General features: G+C 33.3%; 1 protein-coding gene and 1 pseudogene across 3 annotated transcripts in view; one reads left to right on the top strand and one right to left on the bottom strand.

Moving 5' to 3' along the window:
• ZCWPW2 (zinc finger CW-type and PWWP domain containing 2) overlaps positions 1-21,744 on the bottom strand; it is a 108,893-nt gene that overhangs the window by 50,325 nt on the left and 36,824 nt on the right. For all 3 annotated transcript variants that reach the window (XM_006905713.3, XM_025039106.1, XM_025039105.1), the window contains exons 2-3: positions 18,533-18,886; positions 8,384-8,543 (exon numbers count right to left, since the gene is read on the bottom strand). In XM_006905713.3, the coding sequence (XP_006905775.1) occupies positions 8,384-8,543; positions 18,533-18,873 (501 nt within the window). In that variant the 5' untranslated portion in view covers positions 18,874-18,886. The remainder of the gene's footprint in view (positions 1-8,383; positions 8,544-18,532; positions 18,887-21,744) is intronic.
• Positions 13,673-13,791, top strand: LOC112470309 (annotated as a pseudogene).

Raw genomic sequence — 21,744 nt, 5'->3', positions numbered from 1 at the left:
CCGTGGAGCAATCAGAACACATACATTTATCAATTAGGTTCACAGCTTTATACGGTGTGGTTCATGGCAGCCTAAAACAATTACATTAGTAACACTGAAGATCACTGATCACAGATCACCATAACAAATATAATAACAATAACAAAGTTTGGAATATTGCAATAATGACCAAAATGTGACACAGAAACAGAAAGTGAACAAATGTTGGAAAAATGGCACCAGTATATCTTCAAATCATAGTAAAGCAAAGTGCAATAAAATGAGGTATGCCTGTAAAATATTATTTCACTAAAGTAGGTAATTTTGTTGCACAAATTTCAAATATGCTGTTATGAAGAGCTCATAGCCTATATCATAAGAAATAAACTGTGTTAAAAATGATAGGAAACTGCCATCTGGCATTTTCTATATTGAGTCATATTCATATAGCTTAGGAAAATTTTTTTCTAGGATTATTAATCAGTAGTTAAAAACTTAAATCACTGCTGAATATATGGTTAAAATGGCAAATTATGTTACATACATTTTATTGCAATTTTTTAAAAAAAAGAATCGAAACCTAAAATCTTATTTACTTATTTTGTACAGCTTAAACTATTTTACATATTCTGATTTCGAGTTGTAGAATTTTTAGTTTGCAAAACTGAATACATCATTAAATGTATAGCAAGAAAGCAATTGTAAACATCACTGTGTAAAATGATTGTGAAGTATTAGTAATATATTGATAAAATAAAGTGCAAGAAGCAATTGAGCACTGAGTCAATAGATAATTGTTAAGGCCTTATCTAAAGTGCTTATCTAAAGTGCTGCTATCTCCCACCACCCTAGCCAGACTGACTGCTATAGCTGGGGGCATTAAATAGAACTGGGAGAAGGGGTTTAAATCAGCCAGGATGATAAGCATGTGCTCATCTGTTTGGAGCCTTTAAAAAAGTCAGGATTGGCTTAAAGGATTTTAAGCAACAGTACAAATGGATATTAAGACTTGAACCTAAAAGAAAGTTAACACTCTTGGCTGCTACTTTCTACTCCACATTTGCTTGTTTTGATGGAATATGTGTTCATGGAAAAACAATGGCTGTATTTATTACAGAGAGATGCTCAGATTCAGTTTAACAATAGAATCATAAGAGCAGGTGGGAGATCTAGGAGAAGAGGACAGTTAAAAATATGTGACAGAGAATCAGTATATATTCTGTGAGATAAGCAAAATGATAAGGAAGTGTTAATTCTGAAATTTATTTTCAAAGTTTAATCAGAATTGTTTAGAGTTTATAGATAATGGGTTTTGCCTAAGTCATAGCTTTGCCCTTGGTCATAAGATACTAAAACAAAACAAAACAAAACAAAAATGGTGGGAGAATTAAAAAAAGGAAATGAAAAAGAGGTTAATATATCAATTATAGACTTTCAGTTATATGATTATGAGTTTTAGATGTCACCATTCCCTAATGGAAAAATGTACCAAAAAACTCTACATCTATTTATTTATTTAAGAACCCCAGTATAAAAAATAATTATAAGGCAGCCTTATTCATACAGGGTATGACTCTGAAGGCAATTTAGTGAGCCTAGTATTTTGGCTTAAGAACAATGATCTGACACTGGTTTAGGAGAAAATAAACACTTCTAGAAAACAGAGAAAGCTATATATTGGAATTTCATAGAAGAGATTATTGCTATTCTACTGAAGAGTCAATACGGGAAAACTAGTTGAAACTTTATACATTTTTCATGCATTTAATGATGTGAAAGGTGGTCACCTTTGCATCCTTAAAAAACTGTGCTAAATTGGTCATCTTATTTGGATTTGGACGTTTAACTTCACTACAAGTTCACTGCTGTCTAAATTTGTTAAGAGATGAAGTTGGGAGATGACAGAGGTGAATTCAAGAACATATTTGGAGAAGCAAAGTCAGCATATATAAATGTGAGTGAATCAAAAAAGCAGAATTGAAAGAAACTTTTCATTCAGTTCTAAAGAACATGAAAGATAATATCTCCTATTCCCCTTCCAAATTCCATCGAACAAATGAAAAGTATTCTTGAGGCATTGTTGATATTATGGATTATTCATTCACCAAGGAGTCAGATTAAAAAGGCTCTAACCTATCTCCTGCTTTCAAGTTCTTAGCACTCCCGTTCACCTTAAACTAGAAAAGCACTGCAGCAATGGCCTCTTTCAGTCATGCACTGAAGAATCAAAGGACAAAAGGATCAATTAGCTCTATTTCCCACAATTTCTGGGAGAATTGTGTTGGTTGATAATAAGCCACTAAAATCATGTCACTTTCATATATGATCTTAGTCAAAAGAAAAAATACTATTCTTCACCTTATTTTTCTTGATATATTTTTGGTACTTCCTTCTGTAGTTATAGGTTTCTAGGTAAAGTAAATGAACACTTTAACTGTATATTTCACCTGCATTTCTAATGAGTAATATCAACTAATGTTTATTAAGAGCCTACTATATGACAAGCCATATGCTAAATGCTTTACATTTATTATCTCAGTTAACCCCTACAACTTTATGAAGCAGAAACTATTACAGCCTCCATTTTAAGATGACATATGTGGAATTTGCAAAGGGTAAGTGATTCCCCTGAGGTCAAACGTCTAGTAAATAGCATAGCCAACCATCAAATTCAAAAGAATCTGGCTCCAGGGATTGCCTTTTTAACCACTATGACAACTTCTTTCTTTTCCTAATATACATTACTAAAAAAAGTATCCTTTGGCAGATTATTCACAAATAGGTCACAGTCATAGAAATTCCCTTATTCTAATTATCTTAACCTTTCCCCAGGCCAAAAACTAAAGGAAGCAAACAAACAAAAAGTCTTAAACTAATAATATCAAAATTATAGCAAATTTTATATCAAATATGAAATCTGTATGATAAAAATTTACTGAGAGTTTGGCAGGAGAAACATGGTGCAAGAATATCTTTGAATCCTGAATCCAGTTTAAGCAAAACACTGCCTGATAATGTAGTTTACAAACTAATTTGTTAGTCCTTATTATAGACTACATTCTTAAAATTTGTATTCTAATGAATATTAGAAGCAAAACATTTGCTCAAATAGATGTTAATCCAGATGCACTTGTCAAAATGACTACTGAAAATGTAATTGGAAAAACTCAAGAGTTTTGCTTGGTCACCAGTTCTCCAGAGGAGAACATCAAGTTGCAAATAAAGAGCAAGTCTACCAAAGACTGTCGTCACTCAACATGTATATCAGAATTGAAAGGTGAAAATTTTCCTTATTTTGTAGGTACAAGTGTGGGAAAATATTCAACAATAAATTAGACAACTGCTTATGTGTATATAAATTGGCATGGTATAGAAAGAGAAAAGAATTTGGACTAAAGTTAGATATCTCGATCTAATCATTGTCCCATCACTCAGTAGATGACTGACCTTGGGCTAGATAAATAGACTGAATCTCAGTTTCTTCTACATGTCAAATCACGGCTTCCTTTATGGGGTTGCTGTGAAACTTTAAATATTACATGAAAAGGATTTACCCAATCCTTGGCCTGTGACAAAGACTCAGTATATGGCTGCTATTTGTGGGCTAGTTATTAGAGGCGTCATAGTGCATGCTGACACCAGAGCTCATTGTTGCAGGATATTTACTAGACCAAATTTATATTCAGTGTATGAGGGATCAGTTGGCAAATTCTATTCATAAATTTATCATTATACAGAAAAGAAATAAACATTTGATAAATTACCATAAGATAACAAATTGTGTTATTTTTATTTACATACTAGAGAAATAAGAGTAATGTGATTTCAGTCATTTAGCCATATTCTGAAGAGTGCTGAAATTTTAGGAATGGCCCTTCTAACAATACAGGTTACAGAGAATTGTGACACCTTCTGTGTTATCATTAGAATATGTTAGAATAATCCCAGGGGCTTAACATAAGGCCTATAGCTTCTTCACATTGCATATCTGTTAGTTTTTGGTTGGGAATTGGGGAGGAAAGCCTTTGCTAAGAGTGGTCACTCAGGGATCTGGGCTGAGAGCGTAGCAAACCAATATTTTAAATATCATGGTGCTACAGGGAGAAAAAAGAACTCTTGAGGATGTTGCTCTAGATGCAGTTACATGCTCAAAGAGGTGACATTCATCACCTTCACTCACAATTCACTGGTCCCACCCCACCACAAGAGTATCAAATGTGCAATTCTACTTTGTAACAGGAAGGCAGAGACTTGGACAATTTTGGTGAATAGTTTTAATGACTATGCCAATTAGGAAGCAGAATTCTAGGAGTTGCAGAGCTCAAATTTAGCAATATAGACTCTTCCCTTTTCATCTTCCTGAAAAATACAAGAATTCCAAAATACAATGGGTAAATATCCAAAGGACATCTGATACCCAAAGAAATGGTTGCATATATACAGGTATATCCTACATACAGTAGTAATGCAGACTACTAAAATATATAGCTAAAAAAAAATCCATTCATATCATGGACCAAAAAAATCTAAATTTTACCCTAGGAGTATCATAGCATTAGGAGTGAATAACCTACATTTTTCGGTGATATAAATAACTACAAAAGTGTAGATAAAAAAATCATTGGTTGGAGTACATTATTTATGTCCAAGAAAAACTATAATGACTCTATATAACCTATAAGACAGATAATCAACTTCAACTATAATAGTTAAGTTCAAATTATCAGCTTTATCAGCAAATCTATAAATTATGTACCTTGCGAGAAGACAAACATGACCTTAAAGCTGTGTTCAATGAAACTGATTACTATTGGGTTAGACATGTCAACCTCTGGCAGTAAGTATAATTTCCAGGTAAATGAAAGTAAAAGATTAACAAAAGAATTAGAAGTAACAGGAAACAGTGGGTGTAACCAAAGTTATATTACTATACTAATAGAGATAAAACCAGTAAAACTCTGATGCTTCAAGTTGAGAAAACTTAGTCAGCAGTTCTCTCTCTTTTCTCTCTCTGGGCTACATATTAGATGCACCTGAGAAACTTAAAAATGCTGAGGCCTGGCCCTATTCTAAGAGATTTTGAAGTAACTGATCCAGTAGAGTGAAGCCCAGGCATTGCTATGTTTTTGTTGTTACTGTTTTGTAAAGCTCTCTAATGCACATCCAGGCTTAAGGAATGCTAAATTAAGTCATGAAGTAGTCTAGCAAGGTAAAAAATAAACTTGCAAGTCATGAGTTCTGCAGACATATACCTACTAAATACAAAAGAAACATTTGTGCCGATGGGGAAAGAATTGTATTCCATGCATTTACACTTAAAAAAATAGCCATCTAGCACATGTTCATGTCTATTTTCTCTAATTAACAGAATAATATATATTTTAAATACAACTTTTATGAGAATCCAGGATTCTTTAAAAAGAGGGGGGAACTTCAGCTTTCTTTACAGCTACTGATTTTATAGTAAATGAAAAAATGTATGAGTAAACCAATGTAAATTACAAATATGCAATCTAAATAATGCCTTCGACTTTTTTCTAAAGTATATATGCCAGTGTATCTATGAGTAGTTTTACTTATTGGAGAAAACCCCATCATCTATATGAACAGAGTTCTGTTGTGCTTTCAACAATAAAATAAGTCAGTGGTCTTATAAACATATCAGCCAGGGGGAACTGACTACTCGGAAAAAAAAACCCAAAAAATAAAAAAAACAACAAAAAAAAAACCCTAGATAGGCATGAACTAAAGGAGAACAGTTAAAATTTTGAACAGAGTTCTGTTGTGCTTTCAACAATAAAATAAGTCAGTGGTCTTATAAACATATCAGCCAGGGGGAACTGACTACTCGGAAAAAAAAACCCAAAAAATAAAAAAAACAACAAAAAAAAACCCTAGATAGGCATGAACTAAAGGAGAACAGTTAAAATTTTTATAACCTATAACTAAAAAATATTTTGTTTTCTTATAAGTGCATAGAATATCTTTCTAGTAGAGCTTATTTATCTCCCGCCTTAACAAACACTGCAAAACATATAGAGAGCATATTCAGTGAAAACTCTGAAATATTATTTAGTAACTTGTTAAACCAAGCTTATACAAATTAGGAGAAAATGATGTTGAAATAACGTATGAAGTAAGATTTAGTCAGTTTAAGCCAGTAAGTGACATAAGATTATCATTCTTTGCCTAATTTTAAAAAATCAGACAATTTGTGCACTCTGCATTCCTTCTCTACTTCTAGAAAAAAAACTTTAAGAAAGTCTACATTGTCTATTATATATTATTTTTTGTGTAAGTGACTTTTTATGAAGGCAGGGGTGTGAATTTAATATCTGGACCAATGTGGTACAGTGTAGAGACAGCATTTGAGGATGTAGGAACTCCAGTGCAGAGAGGATCATAGAAAACTAAATTTCTGGAAATCTAGGTAATAAAACTATAGGTTAGAATCAATATTATTTCCATCTGCAAGCACCAGGAAATCTCAGGTACCCTATACAATACATAGTTTGGAATTATTCATTTTCAATTCAATTTCTCATATGTATCATTTTTGATCATTTTTCTACCATGGTTGTCAAGCTCCTTGCTTTCTGTTTCTTAAGTAGATTGGGGCAAGGAGGATTCAATCATCTGTTAGTCTCCCTTCCCTGGCATGTCCTTAGAGAGCCCAGAGTGGGGAATCAGAGCACAGCAGGATAGTCTTATGTGTGCCAGCTAAACTGAGGTAAAAGGAAACTAAAGTTTCAGCGTTGAATTATGAGACCCCCAGAGAAAGGCACCTCTGTTAGACCAGCGTCAAAAGAATAAGCAAAGAAAAACACACAGACAAGAAGGAAAGCATAAGGGACAAGAACAGAGCCTGTATGTAAGTACCCTGAATGACAGTAGAAGAGAGAGCCTGTCCCAGAGCCTGTGGGTACCCACTGAGTTATCCACCCAGAGCACCTGGCTAGTTGGGAGAGTCGGGGAAGGAAGAGGAGAAACACACATACTTTTATTTTTTTCTGATTTCATCCTTTCATTAGGGGCCTGCTTAATTAAAGCAGTCCTGAATTCCTGGTCTTTGTAAGAATTTTTAAGTTTGTTTTAATGCTTTCAGAAGGTTAAAAACTTATGGCCTCTGATTCTTGAGTTTGGCTTTGTTTTGCATCAGATTTATTCCTTATCCCAGGCACTAACAGTATGCTGATACCAGACTACTCCAGCTAATCCTGACAGAACTCAAATCTGCAAGTAATACTAGTTCAGACAATTTTAAAATACACTGATTTTTTACTTATATTTAAATATAATTTCTCAAGAATGCCTCGCTCTTTACTACATTGTCAAATATCTCAGATTCTAAGGTCTGCTTCATGAGAAGATAGAAGGTTTCCCCATCCTTTAGAAAAGGGGAGAGGGGAATAGAAGAGAGAACATTCCTTTCTGTCTTTTGTGGTTGCCAGAAGTGTCTAGGAACACATCCAAAATGCCACAGCAGAGAAGGTGATTCACAGTCAAACGACTGGTTTGCAACTACCATGAAGTGAATACAAGTGATGTTATTCCAAACGTAAATATTTTTACTAAAACAGCCTTCTCTTCTAGCTGCTTTCAAGCTGAATGGGATAAAGATTGTTTATGCCAAAGATAGAGTAAAAAACCCATGTTAAAGTATCTTGAATTTCTATAGATTTACTTATACTGTAGATTAAATGGCACACCTTAAATGTCCATACTTACATGCATATTTGAATATATACATCTCACTGTAAAGTAGAAACCATCCAGATTGAGTAAAATGAATCCACATTACTGACATTTACTTTTCAATCAGATTTCTAATGAAAGCATGCTTTGCTATTAGACTATAGACACAGATAACTGAATTAATGCTGATGATTAAACCAGACTCATGGAAATGGGTCCAGTTTGCCTATTTTCATCAACTGAGAGTCCAGTCCATTCATTAATTGTATTGTGTGATTTACAAGTTTGAAAAGAGTCAAAAAGATACTGAAGGAGTTAGTATAATAAAATATTCTGTTTGAAATTTGAAAATCTGGTTGAATTCTATCATTAATTTTCCCTGTGAGCTGGTGCTACAACTTAGAATCTTCTCAAGAGAATTAAAAAATTACCAAATGATAATCTTAAAGTTATTTCAAAAGGTAATTATGTGAAGTCCTCAGTTGATTTATACTATATTACCATTAGAAAAATAAAAATTTAAAATACCCTAAGGCTATTTTTATATCCATACTTCTTTTGAAAAACTGCTTTAAAAATACAAATATTTATGTTTAAACAAAGAGAATATACTATTTTGTTTATATAAATATTCTAGGATTTGAGACAAAAATGGCCACAATTAAAAACAAATACAAGAAGAATAAATGTTTGAAGTTACTGTACCTACCTTTAATGTGATACTATAATATTCAACAAATGTTGCATTTATCCATGATCTTGAATGGGGATCACCCAGGAATTCTATGTGATACTGTTCAACATTTCCATCCAGGTCATAGGTCACATATTTCCCTTTAAAAGGATCAGGGCAAAGTATCCCTGGCCAACTTTCAAAAGAAAACATTTTTAATTATTTTGATGCTTCAAAAAAGGCAGACCTCAACACATCTGTCACAATCATGTATATACCAAACTTTCTTCTTTGAATTTTAATAGCTTATTCATAAAACTTAAACATGTTCATACTTGTATCTTTTAAAAGTAAGATATTCATTTGATACAAGTCACCAGTTGTACCTTTGCAGATATAGAAAGCTTTGAAATAGTCACATACTTAAGATACATGTAAGATATAAGGAGAAAGAATTAAAAGACAAAAGAGTGATCTCCATGGTCTATAAGAGACATTTAGGTACAGCTAATAAGAACAATAAGAGAACAATGATTCATCAGATTCATGGCAGGGTTGAATCAACTTTAACCAACCAGAATGATTAATTACTAAAATGTTAAACCATTGACAGAGCCGGTATTTCTTGAGTCAGGGCTGCCAAAGGAGTGTTGGTAGTTCAGGCAGAGATAACACTAGAGATTATAATGACTGTGGTTAAAGCAGAACTAGAGCTCGGCAGTCCTATAGAGTCCCTTTTTCCCCCTATCAGCTCCCTTGGCAGGTGACCAAACTGCTAAAAATTCTCAGTGCTGGAAATAACATTTATCCTTTACTAAAAATAAATCTTTAGGGGTGTGTTTTTTATGACATAAGCCTCTAGAAATTCCTTGATATGCTTTATTTTTCCATTTGGAAATTAAGTTTTAATTATTTTACCAATCTTTCTAGACTCTGTCCTACTCATTAGAGAATAAAGCAGGAAGGGAAGGCAGTAAATATGGTCAGGAAGTTGTTACTAAGTAATGTGTAATAGAAACCTGACTAAATTTTATAGATCGTGACCCAAAATATGCATATCTAATATACCCAAACATTCAAAAATCTCTTAAACTGTCAAGTTCAACTTTAGTTTGTAGCAATACAGAGTAAAAAGACAGTGAGGTCCAAATCAGGAGACCCAGGCTCTAATTCTGCCTTCTACTAGACAAGAGACCTCAAACAAGTAACTAGGCCACACTGTAGATGTAGTTCCTCGCTGGGCTATGACAAAGTTCACACAAACACTTGTTTCACACATTTTTTGCTTTTGACAAAGTAAAATACTGCAAAGTGTTAGCATTATGGCCTGAATTGTGTTACACCCCCACCCTCATCATTATTTATATGATAAAGTCCTAACCCCCAGTACTTCAGAATGTGTTTGGAGATAGGGTCTTTAGGGAAGTAACTAAAAGGTGGATCCTAATCCAATCCAATATGACCAATCTCCTTACACAAAGAGAAGATTAGGCATGCACAAAGGAAAGACCATGTGAAGACACAGAGAGACTATATACAAGGCAAAGACAGAGACTCAGAAGAAATCGACCTTGCGGAAACCTTGACCTTAGATTCTTAGCCCTCAGAATTGTGAGAAAACAGATTTTTGTTATTTTTAAGCCACCCAGTTTATGATACTTTGGCAATCTTAGCAAACAATGCATATACAGGCAAGATAATTGGTACAACTGAAAAGTAGAAAGAATGATATTAAAAACAGTATTTTTGCAATGTTTAGATAATTATTTCAAAACTAGATAAATGAGATAACTTTAAACCTAAAGGAAGCATACAAATCCTGCTGTAAAAAATCTGAAATGACAAAAGGACAAAATCTATAAATTGTTTGGATTTGAAATCTATAGATTGTTGATATTCTACAAAATTATCAACTGATATTAAATTTATGAAGTCATAAATATAGAAATGTATCTAAGGTAGCCAACTATAAAAAAAGTTTTTACAGATCATAAATTAATAACACAGTGTAAACTAATGAAAATAGTTCATGGTTAGATTATTAATGTAAAAAATCTGATCCCAGGTAGTTGACATCTCAAGTTGATGTCCTGAGAGCTGTCAGGAGATGGTGATTTAGATGCACCAGTCACCAGGGATGGTGGAGAGTGAGAATGGAACAGCTGTCTGGATCCTCCCTGGATGCTGAGCAGAGTCCAGTGGCTCTTGGTCCTCTCTGAGTTAAGGGAAAGGGAGGTGGAAAGCTACCTGGCAACCCTAGATCATGGAAGAGGAAGAGATAGAGGATTAAAAATTCAGTCAGACTGTCTGGAACCCAAAGAAGCCTAATACTTTGGAAGAATTGGAAATGATAATGAAAAGCCAAGTAGAGAGTCTGGACCTAAATGAAGAAGACTATCTGGTTATTATCATGTTCATGTCACAATTTGGCAACCCTTACAGGGCTGAGCTTAAGAGTAAAACTCAAATGGACTTTATCTTTTAAATCTAAGTTGGATATCTACATTTCTGAAGGAAACCACTCAAAAGAAGACTTCAATAGGCAGATAACAACTAAGAACAGTGGCAACTGCAATGAAGACCACCCCCCAACGTAACAAAAATCAAGAAACGAGTCCTTCAAACTGATTAATAGCTATTTTTAAAAAAAGATTATTACATTATATTTGTTTAAACATTTTGTAAAATATAAGGGGCTCATGTTAATACTACTGATTTGCACCTCACAATAATTTTAAAAAGATTATTACCAGGTAATATCAAACTATAAGTATCACCTACTCCATTAGTGTCAAACAGTCTCGGGATTTCTAACACTTAGGACATGAAAGAAAGAAATATTTTGCAGTTATTATGTGTAAAATGAGTTGCTTTATTTCTCATGCAAATTCTAACTACTTTTACATCAAACTTATTGGGTCCAAGAGTATTCAGTTTAAATCACTCTATAAAATATAAATAAAAATAGTGATGACTCCCCAAAAGACTTAGATGACAATAAAAGAACGAAGCTTCTGTTCATTATTTAAAACATGTTATATTATAGAAAATGTTGCATGTTGACTTAAAGATGAATTATGAAAAGTATTGTCAAATGTTTAAATAACTGGTGCACTTTTGTATTTCTTCAGGTGGTGCAAAGAAATTGTGACTCTTAGTCTGTATATCTTGGCCAAATGGAATGTACCTAACTGTAGGAAAAGCGGAGCAGAGGCAATAGATGTAGAAAACATGATTACTTCCCTCCAGCTGCTACATCTATCATCTTCTCTGACTTGCTGTGATCGAAAAAAGCTGATGTCCAATTTTGCCCTCACTCTGACCTCAATTTGAGTTCCAAAACTGTCAATGATGATAGCACATTGTGCACTTACTTCTACTTCCCAATTTTTCACTTTCATATTGATGAGAAATTCTGAAGCATTGTCTGGGGCTTAAAGGTAGAGAGGGAGGGTATGAGTAGGCAACCCAAAGGAAGGGTATCAGGATTAAAAAGGTAGTGTATCATCAATTTTGGAATCTGTGGGTGGTGGGAGGTTAAATGTACAAAGACGACAAAATCAAATAAATACCAGATACTAGAATCCCATTGTGGGGGAAGGGAACATTTGGGCATGACAAGTAGCAACTTGAAAGGAAGTACAAATATACCATGAAGAAACTGATGTCTTACACATTTATTAACCAGTGGAAATTATCTTTAACATGATAGTTGTTGCCATCAATAGAAGGTGAAGCTTAAGCATGTAATTATTTATACCCAATGAGAAGTACATGATTGTTACTTTCACACTGTGGTTTGGATGTTTAAGAGGAGAGCAAATTTTACTTTGTCCTCATTCCTAATCTGAGGGAAACACAATGGATGAGTTAAAATCATCACTAAATGTTGTATTTGTCAAAAAAATCTCTGGGCTGTGCAGAAGCTGTTGGGAAGGGGAAATTTTCCATACACACATACTACATTATAAGTATATTAATCCATAGGCAAAACAACGCAAATAAAAAGTGACTATGTAATATGTTATGATACTGAAAAGATCTAGTAGAAATCTCAATTTATAAATTTATATACTATTATCACTGGATTAGTTTGTTAACTTAATAATATTTTATTATTAAACTGTTTTCCTGCAGTACATTACAATGTAAATATATTTTCTATGAATTAATTTTCATATTCATGAGAGCTGTATGTCTGTATAAATATGCCCAAGGTAGTTACCCTAAATAGAGCCTAGTTTCTACTTGAAAATATATCTTCCTATACTAAATGATATATGCACTATTATTTTTTACTTTTAATTTCTATGCTCTTTCTAGCTGAATACAACGTTATCTGCAATTTAAAAAAATCAAGGAGGCTTAAACATTGTGGAGATAGCTTTTCTCTTCCTAGTACCTGCAGTTATCCCTACCCCCAAGCACAGAGAGACAATCCGAAGGCAAGAGGCTGCACATGTATTTTTACAAGAATATAAGTGTGTGCTATCTCACAATATGGATGTAAATGTAACTACTATAATTTGATATTCTATAGAACTTGCCGATAGACAAAGTGCTATTCTCTTAACTATTACTTGTCTTAATTTTATAAAAACAGACATTTCTAGATTCTGTACATTATATAAAGATGAAATAGGCATTTCTAGATTCTGCATCAGTCTCTCTTTAGGTTTATTAGAGAGGGTCAACACATCTGAGAAAGAATAACTCTGAGATGTTGATAAGATTGAGTTTCTGAGCCTTCAAAGCTAGGTGTAAGGGCATGGCCTAAGGATAATTGACCCAGATAATGCTACACTGCTATGTGTCTCTGCAGCCAGTTAGCTGGTCTTTCCACATAAAACTTCAACATCTATACATTGCTTAATTAAGAAATGATGCTTGACTGTTTTAGTAGGTTAATTCTAGCTTTATATTTTACTATTGCAATTTATCTTGTTATCATGTTTCCAATAAGGAAGAAGGTAGTTACAGCTATATTTTCCAGGCATTTTAATGATACCAATCATAGATCAGAGATAATTTAGGGACTGGAGTTTCATTTGTATTTCAAATCCTAACCCTCAGTTACAAGCACAAAACTGCAAAGGAAATTCCTAATCAAATTTCTAACATAATATATCAGATATAGTGACAAGAAACATATACATTTCATGAATTAGGTTATTGAACCTTCAGAATTTCCATTAGAAAATACAAACTTTCTACTTTCAAAATGTTAATTTTAGATATGAAAAATGACAAGGGACTACAAATACCTTCATAAGTAACCTGATCAAATCAGTGTTCATAGTCATGCCTTTTACAGTATTTGCTCTTGTCTATGGCCATGCTACCCTGAACAAGCCTGATCCCATCTGATCCCGGAAGCTAAGCAGGGTCGGGCCTGGTTAGTACTTGGATGGGAGACCATTTAGGAAGACCAGGTGCTGTAGGCATAAAAATAAAAAAATAAGAGATTATAAACTGACAAGGTCCTTGCAATCTGTGAGGTCAATCGAGGGTTGCCTCATCTAAACATAAATTAATTAATTAAAATATATATTTTTATCTAACTATTTAGTTCTTCTTCATGCCCATTCTAATTACTACATAGAAGTCAAATACAAAATACATAATAATATATACACATATACATCTGATCCCTAGAAAAGCCCTCAGTAAAAGGTACAAATCTCAGAGTGATTTCCACATTTGCAAAGACATTAAATGTATTAGTTTGCTAGGACGGCTATTGGAAAATACCACAAACTGGGTGGCTTAAACACCAGAAATTAATTTTCTCACAGTTTTGCAGGCCGGAAGTCCAAGATCAATGTGTTCGCAGGGTTGGTTTCTCTTGAGGCCTCTCCGTTTGCAGATGGCTGCCTTCTTGCTCTGTCTTCAAATGGTCTTTGCTCTGTGCATCCCTAGTAACTCTTTGTGTGTTCAAATTTCCCCTTTTTATAAGAACACCAGTGAGATTGCATTAGGGCCTACCCTAATGACCTGTTTTAACATAAATGCCTTTTCGAAGACCCTAACTCCAAATACAATTACGTTCTGAGGTTAGAGCTTTAACATGTGCTTTTTGGGGAACATAATTCAACTCCTGAGAGTAAGTGATAAGGCAAGAACACAAATCTAAGTATATTGACTTGGAGGCCTCGTGTGTGTGTGTGTGCACGCGTGTGTGTGTTAAAATAAGCCCATCACAGTCTCTCTGTGAAAGCAAACATCTTATATTCTTCATAGAGAATAGTTCAATATGAATGAAAACAAGGTGACATGAGCCCAGTATTCCAGCTTTGAGAATGTTATGTGGGAGAATGTAATGTAAAATAGCAAGAGATTCTGGGAAGACAGCAGAAATGGTATAGTTTTAGAATCTCCTGATTTCCCCATAAGTATAGGTAGAGCAACCTAAATAGTAAAGGCAAAACCTGACATACAACATCTATAACAAAACTAAGTGCTAAGCGATGCACATGAACACCAAAACTGGAGCAGGCAGATACAAACTACTGACAGTTATAAGACTCACACATTATCAGCATCTGTGGTGTGAGAAAACAAGGCAGGAGGGGGAAAGCAACCAGAAGTCTGATGGGTTTGTTAAATAACTTAAAAACCACAAGGAGTATGCTTTGGAAAGTCAAACTGAGGGGGCTGCAACAAAATTGAAAGCGTTGGAATAGTCAGGGCCCTATGAACACTTAAAACCAACCAACAAAGCTCTTTTGCAGAGCAAAAGCTCACACTGAAACTGCTGGAAGTATAATCCAAACTGAAGAGGTCAGGATCAATAAGAATAAAGGAAAGAGATGGTACAAATAAAAGTGGGGCTATAATACCAAAGGTACCCTCCATGAAAGAAAAAATTGATAAGTTCGACTTCATTAAAATTAAAAATGTCTGCTTTGTGAAAGGCACTATCAAGAGCATGAGAAGACAAGCCACAGAGTGGTAGAAAATACTTGCAAAAGACATAGCTGATAAAGGACATATCCAAAATATGCAAAGAACCCTAAAACTATAAAATAAGAAAATGAACAACTTGATTTTAAAAAGTGGGCAAAAGATGTGAACAAACATCTCACCAAAAAAAAGATAAAGAGATGGCAAATAAGCATATGAAAAGATGCTTCACATCATATATTATCAGGGAAATGCAAATTAAAGCAACAATAAGATACAACTACACACGCAACAGAATGCCCCAAATCCAGAACACTAACAACGCCCACTGCCAGTGAGGATGCAGAACAGCAGGAACTCTCACTCTTTACTGGTCGGAGTACAAAATGGTACAGCCACTTTGGAAGTCAGTTTGGCAGTTTCTCACAAAACTAAACATACTCTTACCATTTGACCCAGCAATCACACACCTTGGTATTTACTCAAGAAGTTGAAAACTTATGTCCACACAAAAACTTGCACATGGATGTTTGCTGCTTTATTCATAACTGTCAAAACTTGGAAGCAACAAGATATCCTTAAGTAGGTAAATGGATATATAAACTGTGGTACGCCCAAACAACAGAATATTATTCAGTGATTAAAAGAAATGAGCTATTTAGGTTCAATTCCAAGAAAACACAGAAAAAACTTAAATGCATATTACTAAGTGAAAGAAGTCAATCTGAAAAGGCTACATACTATATGATTTCAACAATATGGCATTCTCAAAAAGGTAAAACTATGAAGAGAGTGAAAAAATCCATGGTTGCCAGGGGGTAGTGGGAAGGAGGGATGAAGAAGTAAACACAGTAGGTTTTTAGGCCAGTGAAACTATTCAGTATGACACGATAATGGTGAATATATTATCTATACATATATGTGATCATACATATGTCATTATACATTTGTCGAAACCCACATACAATACAAAGAATGAACCCTAATATAAACTGGACTTGGCTGACAATGATGTGTGAATTCTGGTTCATAGGTTATAAGAAATGTACCACCCTTATATGGGATGTTGATGGTAGGTGAGGTTATGTGGGGAAGCGGTAGAGATATTTGGAAAAGCTAAATATAAATAATCTATTCTGCAAATTCCAGTTCTGGATAAGCTGAACTAGACCATTTTTATATGCCTTTCACTATATACACCTAAAAATCCTAAGTATTATATGTCAAATAAACATAAGCAAGCAGATTCTAAAAGGTAAAGAGAAGAAGCTAAACCAGATAGGGCCCTTGGGACCTAAAGAATGAATGGCATAGTAGTGAGTTCCCTGAGCTTTCTTTATGACTCATATCACCTAGACTAGGTGCTGAAAACCTGCAACCCAGAAACACCAATGGCTGCAAACAAAAATGGCCCATATGAAGCCTGTTCTTTCTAATCAAAGGACCAAGAGAGTAGCAGCTTAGCAAAACCTAAGAGAGGCAGCTTAGCAAAACAGAAAATGGTTAAGCAATAACTGCTTTTTCCCAACCAAATACCAAAGAATAAATATGCACCCCCTCCCCCCCTCATCTGTACCCCCACCAGCAATGGCCAAGAGGTAAGCCTGGACTTCAACACAACCAGCATAAGGAAGGGCCCTGTCCCTCCCTGCTCAGGAGGTAGCAGAAGAGGATAACCGGGAGGCTGGGATTTTTAAACACCTTCTAGCATTAACAAGGCCTCCGCCCATGGTATCAGTGGAAGTCACCTGGGCTTCCAGTCAGGGGGTTGAGTGAGGAGCCTGAACTCTTATCTCTGCCTAGCAGGAGCAAGGCACTCCTCCCTCCCCAACATGTCAGTAGGGGCTGATTTGTGAACTGGGACTTCTACTCCTACCTGGCAGGAACAAAGACGCACCTTCATATCCCTCCAATGCAGTAGCAGAAGGAGCTTGCTAAAACAGATTTAAATAAGATCCAAAGAGAAAAAAAAGAAATAGAAAGTATAGCGAATAAATAGAAGATATAAAGAAAACCAAATGGAATTTTAGAACTGAAAATACAATAACCAAAATAAAAAGTTCATTAGATAGTCTCAACATCAGAATATGACAAAGAATCAGTAAACTTAAAGATGGAATAATAGAAATGATCCAATTTGAACAACAGAAAGAAAACAGACTTGAAAAAAAAAAACCGATTCTGACTTTCTTTTCTCTCCTCAAAGAACAGGAACTCATTTCATAGAAAAGATCATAGTAGATTCTACTATAAAGTTATTATGGTAAAAATAGCTATCATCCCTATAAAAAATGAAAGCATGTGAGAGACGCATACCCTTAAAGAGATCAAAATTGTACTTGAGACTTCGAGCTGAGTTAACAGAAATTAAAAAAATAATGTAGGTCGTGAAAAAAATATAAATTAGAATTTAAAAAACTAAAAGAAATAAGTCATTAGAGAAAAGGAATATTTGAAGAGAGAGGTGAGAAAACTCATAAACGAATTAATAAATTTTTCAAAAAAGGCTAACACAAAAGACAATAAGCTCAATTGGGAATACCTTCAGAAAAATAAAAGGTGGAAAGGGAAAAATATTTAAATTTAAAAAAATGAAAAGATGAAAAGAATTGCTTATAATTTTAAAGAACTTAACTGAAATACTGAAGACTCAAAACTGTATATTGAAAGTACACATTACATACTTGGGAAAATCAACCCAGAATGGGAAACACTGAGCTAGACAACAGGTAATATACGAAAAAAAAAAAAAAAAAATTAGGCTTCTAGGCAACAATTACAGAATACACATTCTATTCAAGATAGGCCATTCAATGAAACTGACTGTAATAGATTTAAATTAGAAATCAATAACAATGACATTTTAAAATCCCCAAATATTTGGTAATTTAGAAATATACTTTTAACAACTCGTTTCAAAGAAGAAATCACAAAGAAAATTACTACATATTTCAAACTAAATGGTAATAAAACACAACATATTAAAATTTATGAGAAGGAGCTAAAGCAGTGCTTAAATAGAAATTTATAGCTTTAATTGCCTACCTATATCAGAAAGAAAAAAGACTTGAATTGGTTACCTTAATTTCCAATTTAAAAAACTAGAAGAAGGAGAATTAAACCCAAAAAAGTCAGGGAAAGAATAATGATGAAATCAGAAAACAATAAATAAAGTATTAGACAAACAATAGAGAAAAAGTTGATTCTTTGCAAAGTTTTGGAAATTCATAAACTTAGCAAGACTATTTAATAGTTTATTATAAAACAACAACAAAAACTTACCTTGGCCAATTCTGTAATTTTACCAAAACAAGGCTTCCAACAGGTAGCTGTGAATAGACAATCTTAAAACCGCTTTGATGAAGCTGAGACTCCTCAGGAAAGTCTTCTTCAGAAATAGAGCACTTATTATATCTTGAATCAGTGTTCATGAAGCAATACCATGGTTCATTGTGATCAACTTTGACTGCATCTCCACTTGTCAACAATCTCCATTTCAAACAACTTTCATTCTCACATTGAACCCACACTTTGTTTACAAACATGTTCTTTTCCACTGAGGAAGCCACTGCAGTGTTACAACATTCTACTGTTATCTTACCATCCAATTTTTCTTTTTCCATAAATGCATTTAATCTGGAAAATAAATAAGAGAATATTAAAAAATAAGGATTCAAAAATATAGAAAGTTCAAACCAAAATCAAGAGAAACAGCTCTTTGATACCCTCTTTGCCCACCTCCTCTCTATCCTATAAAGACTATACATGTTGAACATATTATATTTCCACCTACCCAGAAACAAAGGAAGAAAATAGAAGTATCAATCACTCTGGGCACAAAATACTCCAAATTTAAAAATAAGGAAAGTATGATAGAGTAGAAGAGGAGTAGAGGTTAACTATAGTATCTATTATATCTGGTAGCTATCCAATACTTTTGCCATAATAACAGCTAAATCTTCTTGAATGCTGACTATGATCCAGGTATTATTCTAAGTGCTTATGCACACGCTTTATATAGTCTTCCCAACAACCTTAATTTGACCACTTTTAAAGAGAAAACTGAAGTGAGGAAAAGTAATTTGTTGAAGGTTCTAAAGTTAGTATATGATAGAGTGCAATTTAAATGTAGGTAGTTTGGTTCCAAAATCTGTGATCTTACCTACTAGTTGGTACTGCCTCTGGGTATATATATTCATATTTATAGTATGACTTGATCCTATTCTTTTTCTAATTATGAGGAAACTAAAATACAGCAAAATATTTCAGCATATGAAAATTTAAAATTTGTTTGAAAAAATTAAAGAAACCATTTGTTTATATAATTTTGCCTTTTATCCATTAATTCAAGTAATTTGAAAAAACATTTCTCAGAGCATTTTTATTATGAAAAATTTAAAACATAAAACATTAGCATTGTATGATTGAGCCCTCAATTTTAGCTTTAACAATAGTTATGTGTATACTAAAAAATAATTAATATAACCAAAATACAAGTAAAACTAATTACTAGCAGCTTATTTATAATGTAAAACCTATTTTTAATAAAAAGACTTAGATATACTATATTGAGGTAGGAGAACACTACTATCCAAATATAAGCACCATTTAAAGAAGCTCTTAACCTGTGAGTTAATTATATATTCAGAAATTCACTAATTTATTGTATACCTTCCAGGATAACTAGAAATTGCTTTAGGAAAAAAATGCCTATATTTCAATAGCCATAGTTCACAATCTTTGACCTATTAATCTCACTTATGTGAATGTATCAAAAGGAAATAAACTTTAAAAAGACTAATCTACACATACAAAGGTCAACAATATTCACTGTGCTCTGTTTATCATACTATAAGTGTAGAAAAATCTACAAACAGAAAGAACTAAATCTAGCATATTTGTTCTTTTTTTGTTTAGTCACATTTAGTGTAACTTCCTCCTGTGTGTGTGTGCATGTATGTGTGTAGAACAGCTTCATTTCTTTTTATTTCTTTATTTCTAATCCTTATATCTTTGTTACTGTGCAGCTATGACAGGTATGGTATTGAACAGAAACCATGAATTAAATATCTTTTTATAATTTTAAAGAGAATGCTTCTACTATTTGATTATAAAGTCAAATACATATGTATGTCTTTTGCAGAAACCATTAAAAGTTTACAAAAAGTTGTTTTCCTTCAATTACAAGTTTACTAAGAGAATTTTATTGTTAATCATGAAGTGGTGTTGAAATTTATCAACTGCTTTTCTGTATATACTAAGGTGAACATAAGATTTTTTGTTTTAAATCTGCGAATTGGGTAGATTTTAATAATGTATTTATTAATAATTATCCATACTTGCATTCTTGGTAAATCCTACATGGTCGTGTATCAGATTTTTTTTCTTTAACATATATTGCTGTATTGTTTATTATTTAAGATTTGTTTATATGTATGTTTATGGATGAAATTCATCTATTATTTTCATTTCTCCTTTTGCCTTTGTATGCTTTTGATATCAAGATTAAAATAGCCTCATAAAAAGAAGTATGGAATATCCTCCTTTTTAAGAAAATTTGCTTGAATTTTCAATTTTGTCATATATTTAAGAATTCTAGCATATCTACTCATATCTCTCATGTTTCTATTTTTCACTATGAATTTGTTTATACCTTCTCCTCTTTTTCTTCATTTATTTTGCCAGAGCTTTTTAACAACCAGAATTTGAGTCTCTTCACTTATATTTTGGAAATCCATTGAATTAATAGCTAAGCTGTATTCTCCCTTCTACTTTTTTGGAATATTCTTTGTTGATCTTATCTTTCTCTTCTTGCTTAATTTATTTTCAGCCTTTTTTACTAATTTTACTTTACTATGGCAAAAACATTTAACATGAGATATTTCCTCTTAACGAATTTTAAGTGCATAACACACTATTGTTGACTATAGTACAATGTTGTATAGAAGGTCTCTATAACTTATTCATCTTGCTTACTCAAAACTTTATGCCTGTTAATTAGTAACTCCCAATTTCATCCTTCCTCTTGCCCCTGCAAACCACTATTCCACTCTGATTCTATAAATCTGATGATTTTAGATGCACACATCAATGGAATCATAAAGTATTTGTCTTTCTGTGCCTGGCTTATTTCACTTAGCAAATGTCCTCCAAGTCTATCCATGTTGTTGCATATTGCAATATTTCCTTCTTGCTTAAGGCTGAATAATGTTCTATTGTATGTTTTCTTTATCCATTCATCCATTGACATACACTTAGGTTGTTTCCATATCTTGGCTATGTGAATAGTGCTGCTTTGAACATAAGAGTGCTGACATGTCTTTGAGATCCTGATTTAAATTATCTTGGATATATAACCAGAAGTGGGATTTCTAAATTTTTTTAGAAATCTCCATATTGGTTTTCATAGCAGCTGCATCATTTTGCATTCCCACCAAGAGTGTACAAGGTTCCATTTCTCCACATTCTCAATATTATTTACTATCTTTTAACTT

The sequence above is a fragment of the Pteropus alecto genome, unplaced genomic scaffold (genome assembly GCF_000325575.1).
Source record: "Pteropus alecto unplaced genomic scaffold, ASM32557v1 scaffold10, whole genome shotgun sequence".
Lineage (NCBI taxonomy): Eukaryota > Metazoa > Chordata > Mammalia > Chiroptera > Pteropodidae > Pteropus > Pteropus alecto.
The sequence above is the reverse complement of the archived record's forward strand: the minus strand, read 5'-3'. Positions and strand labels throughout refer to the sequence as shown.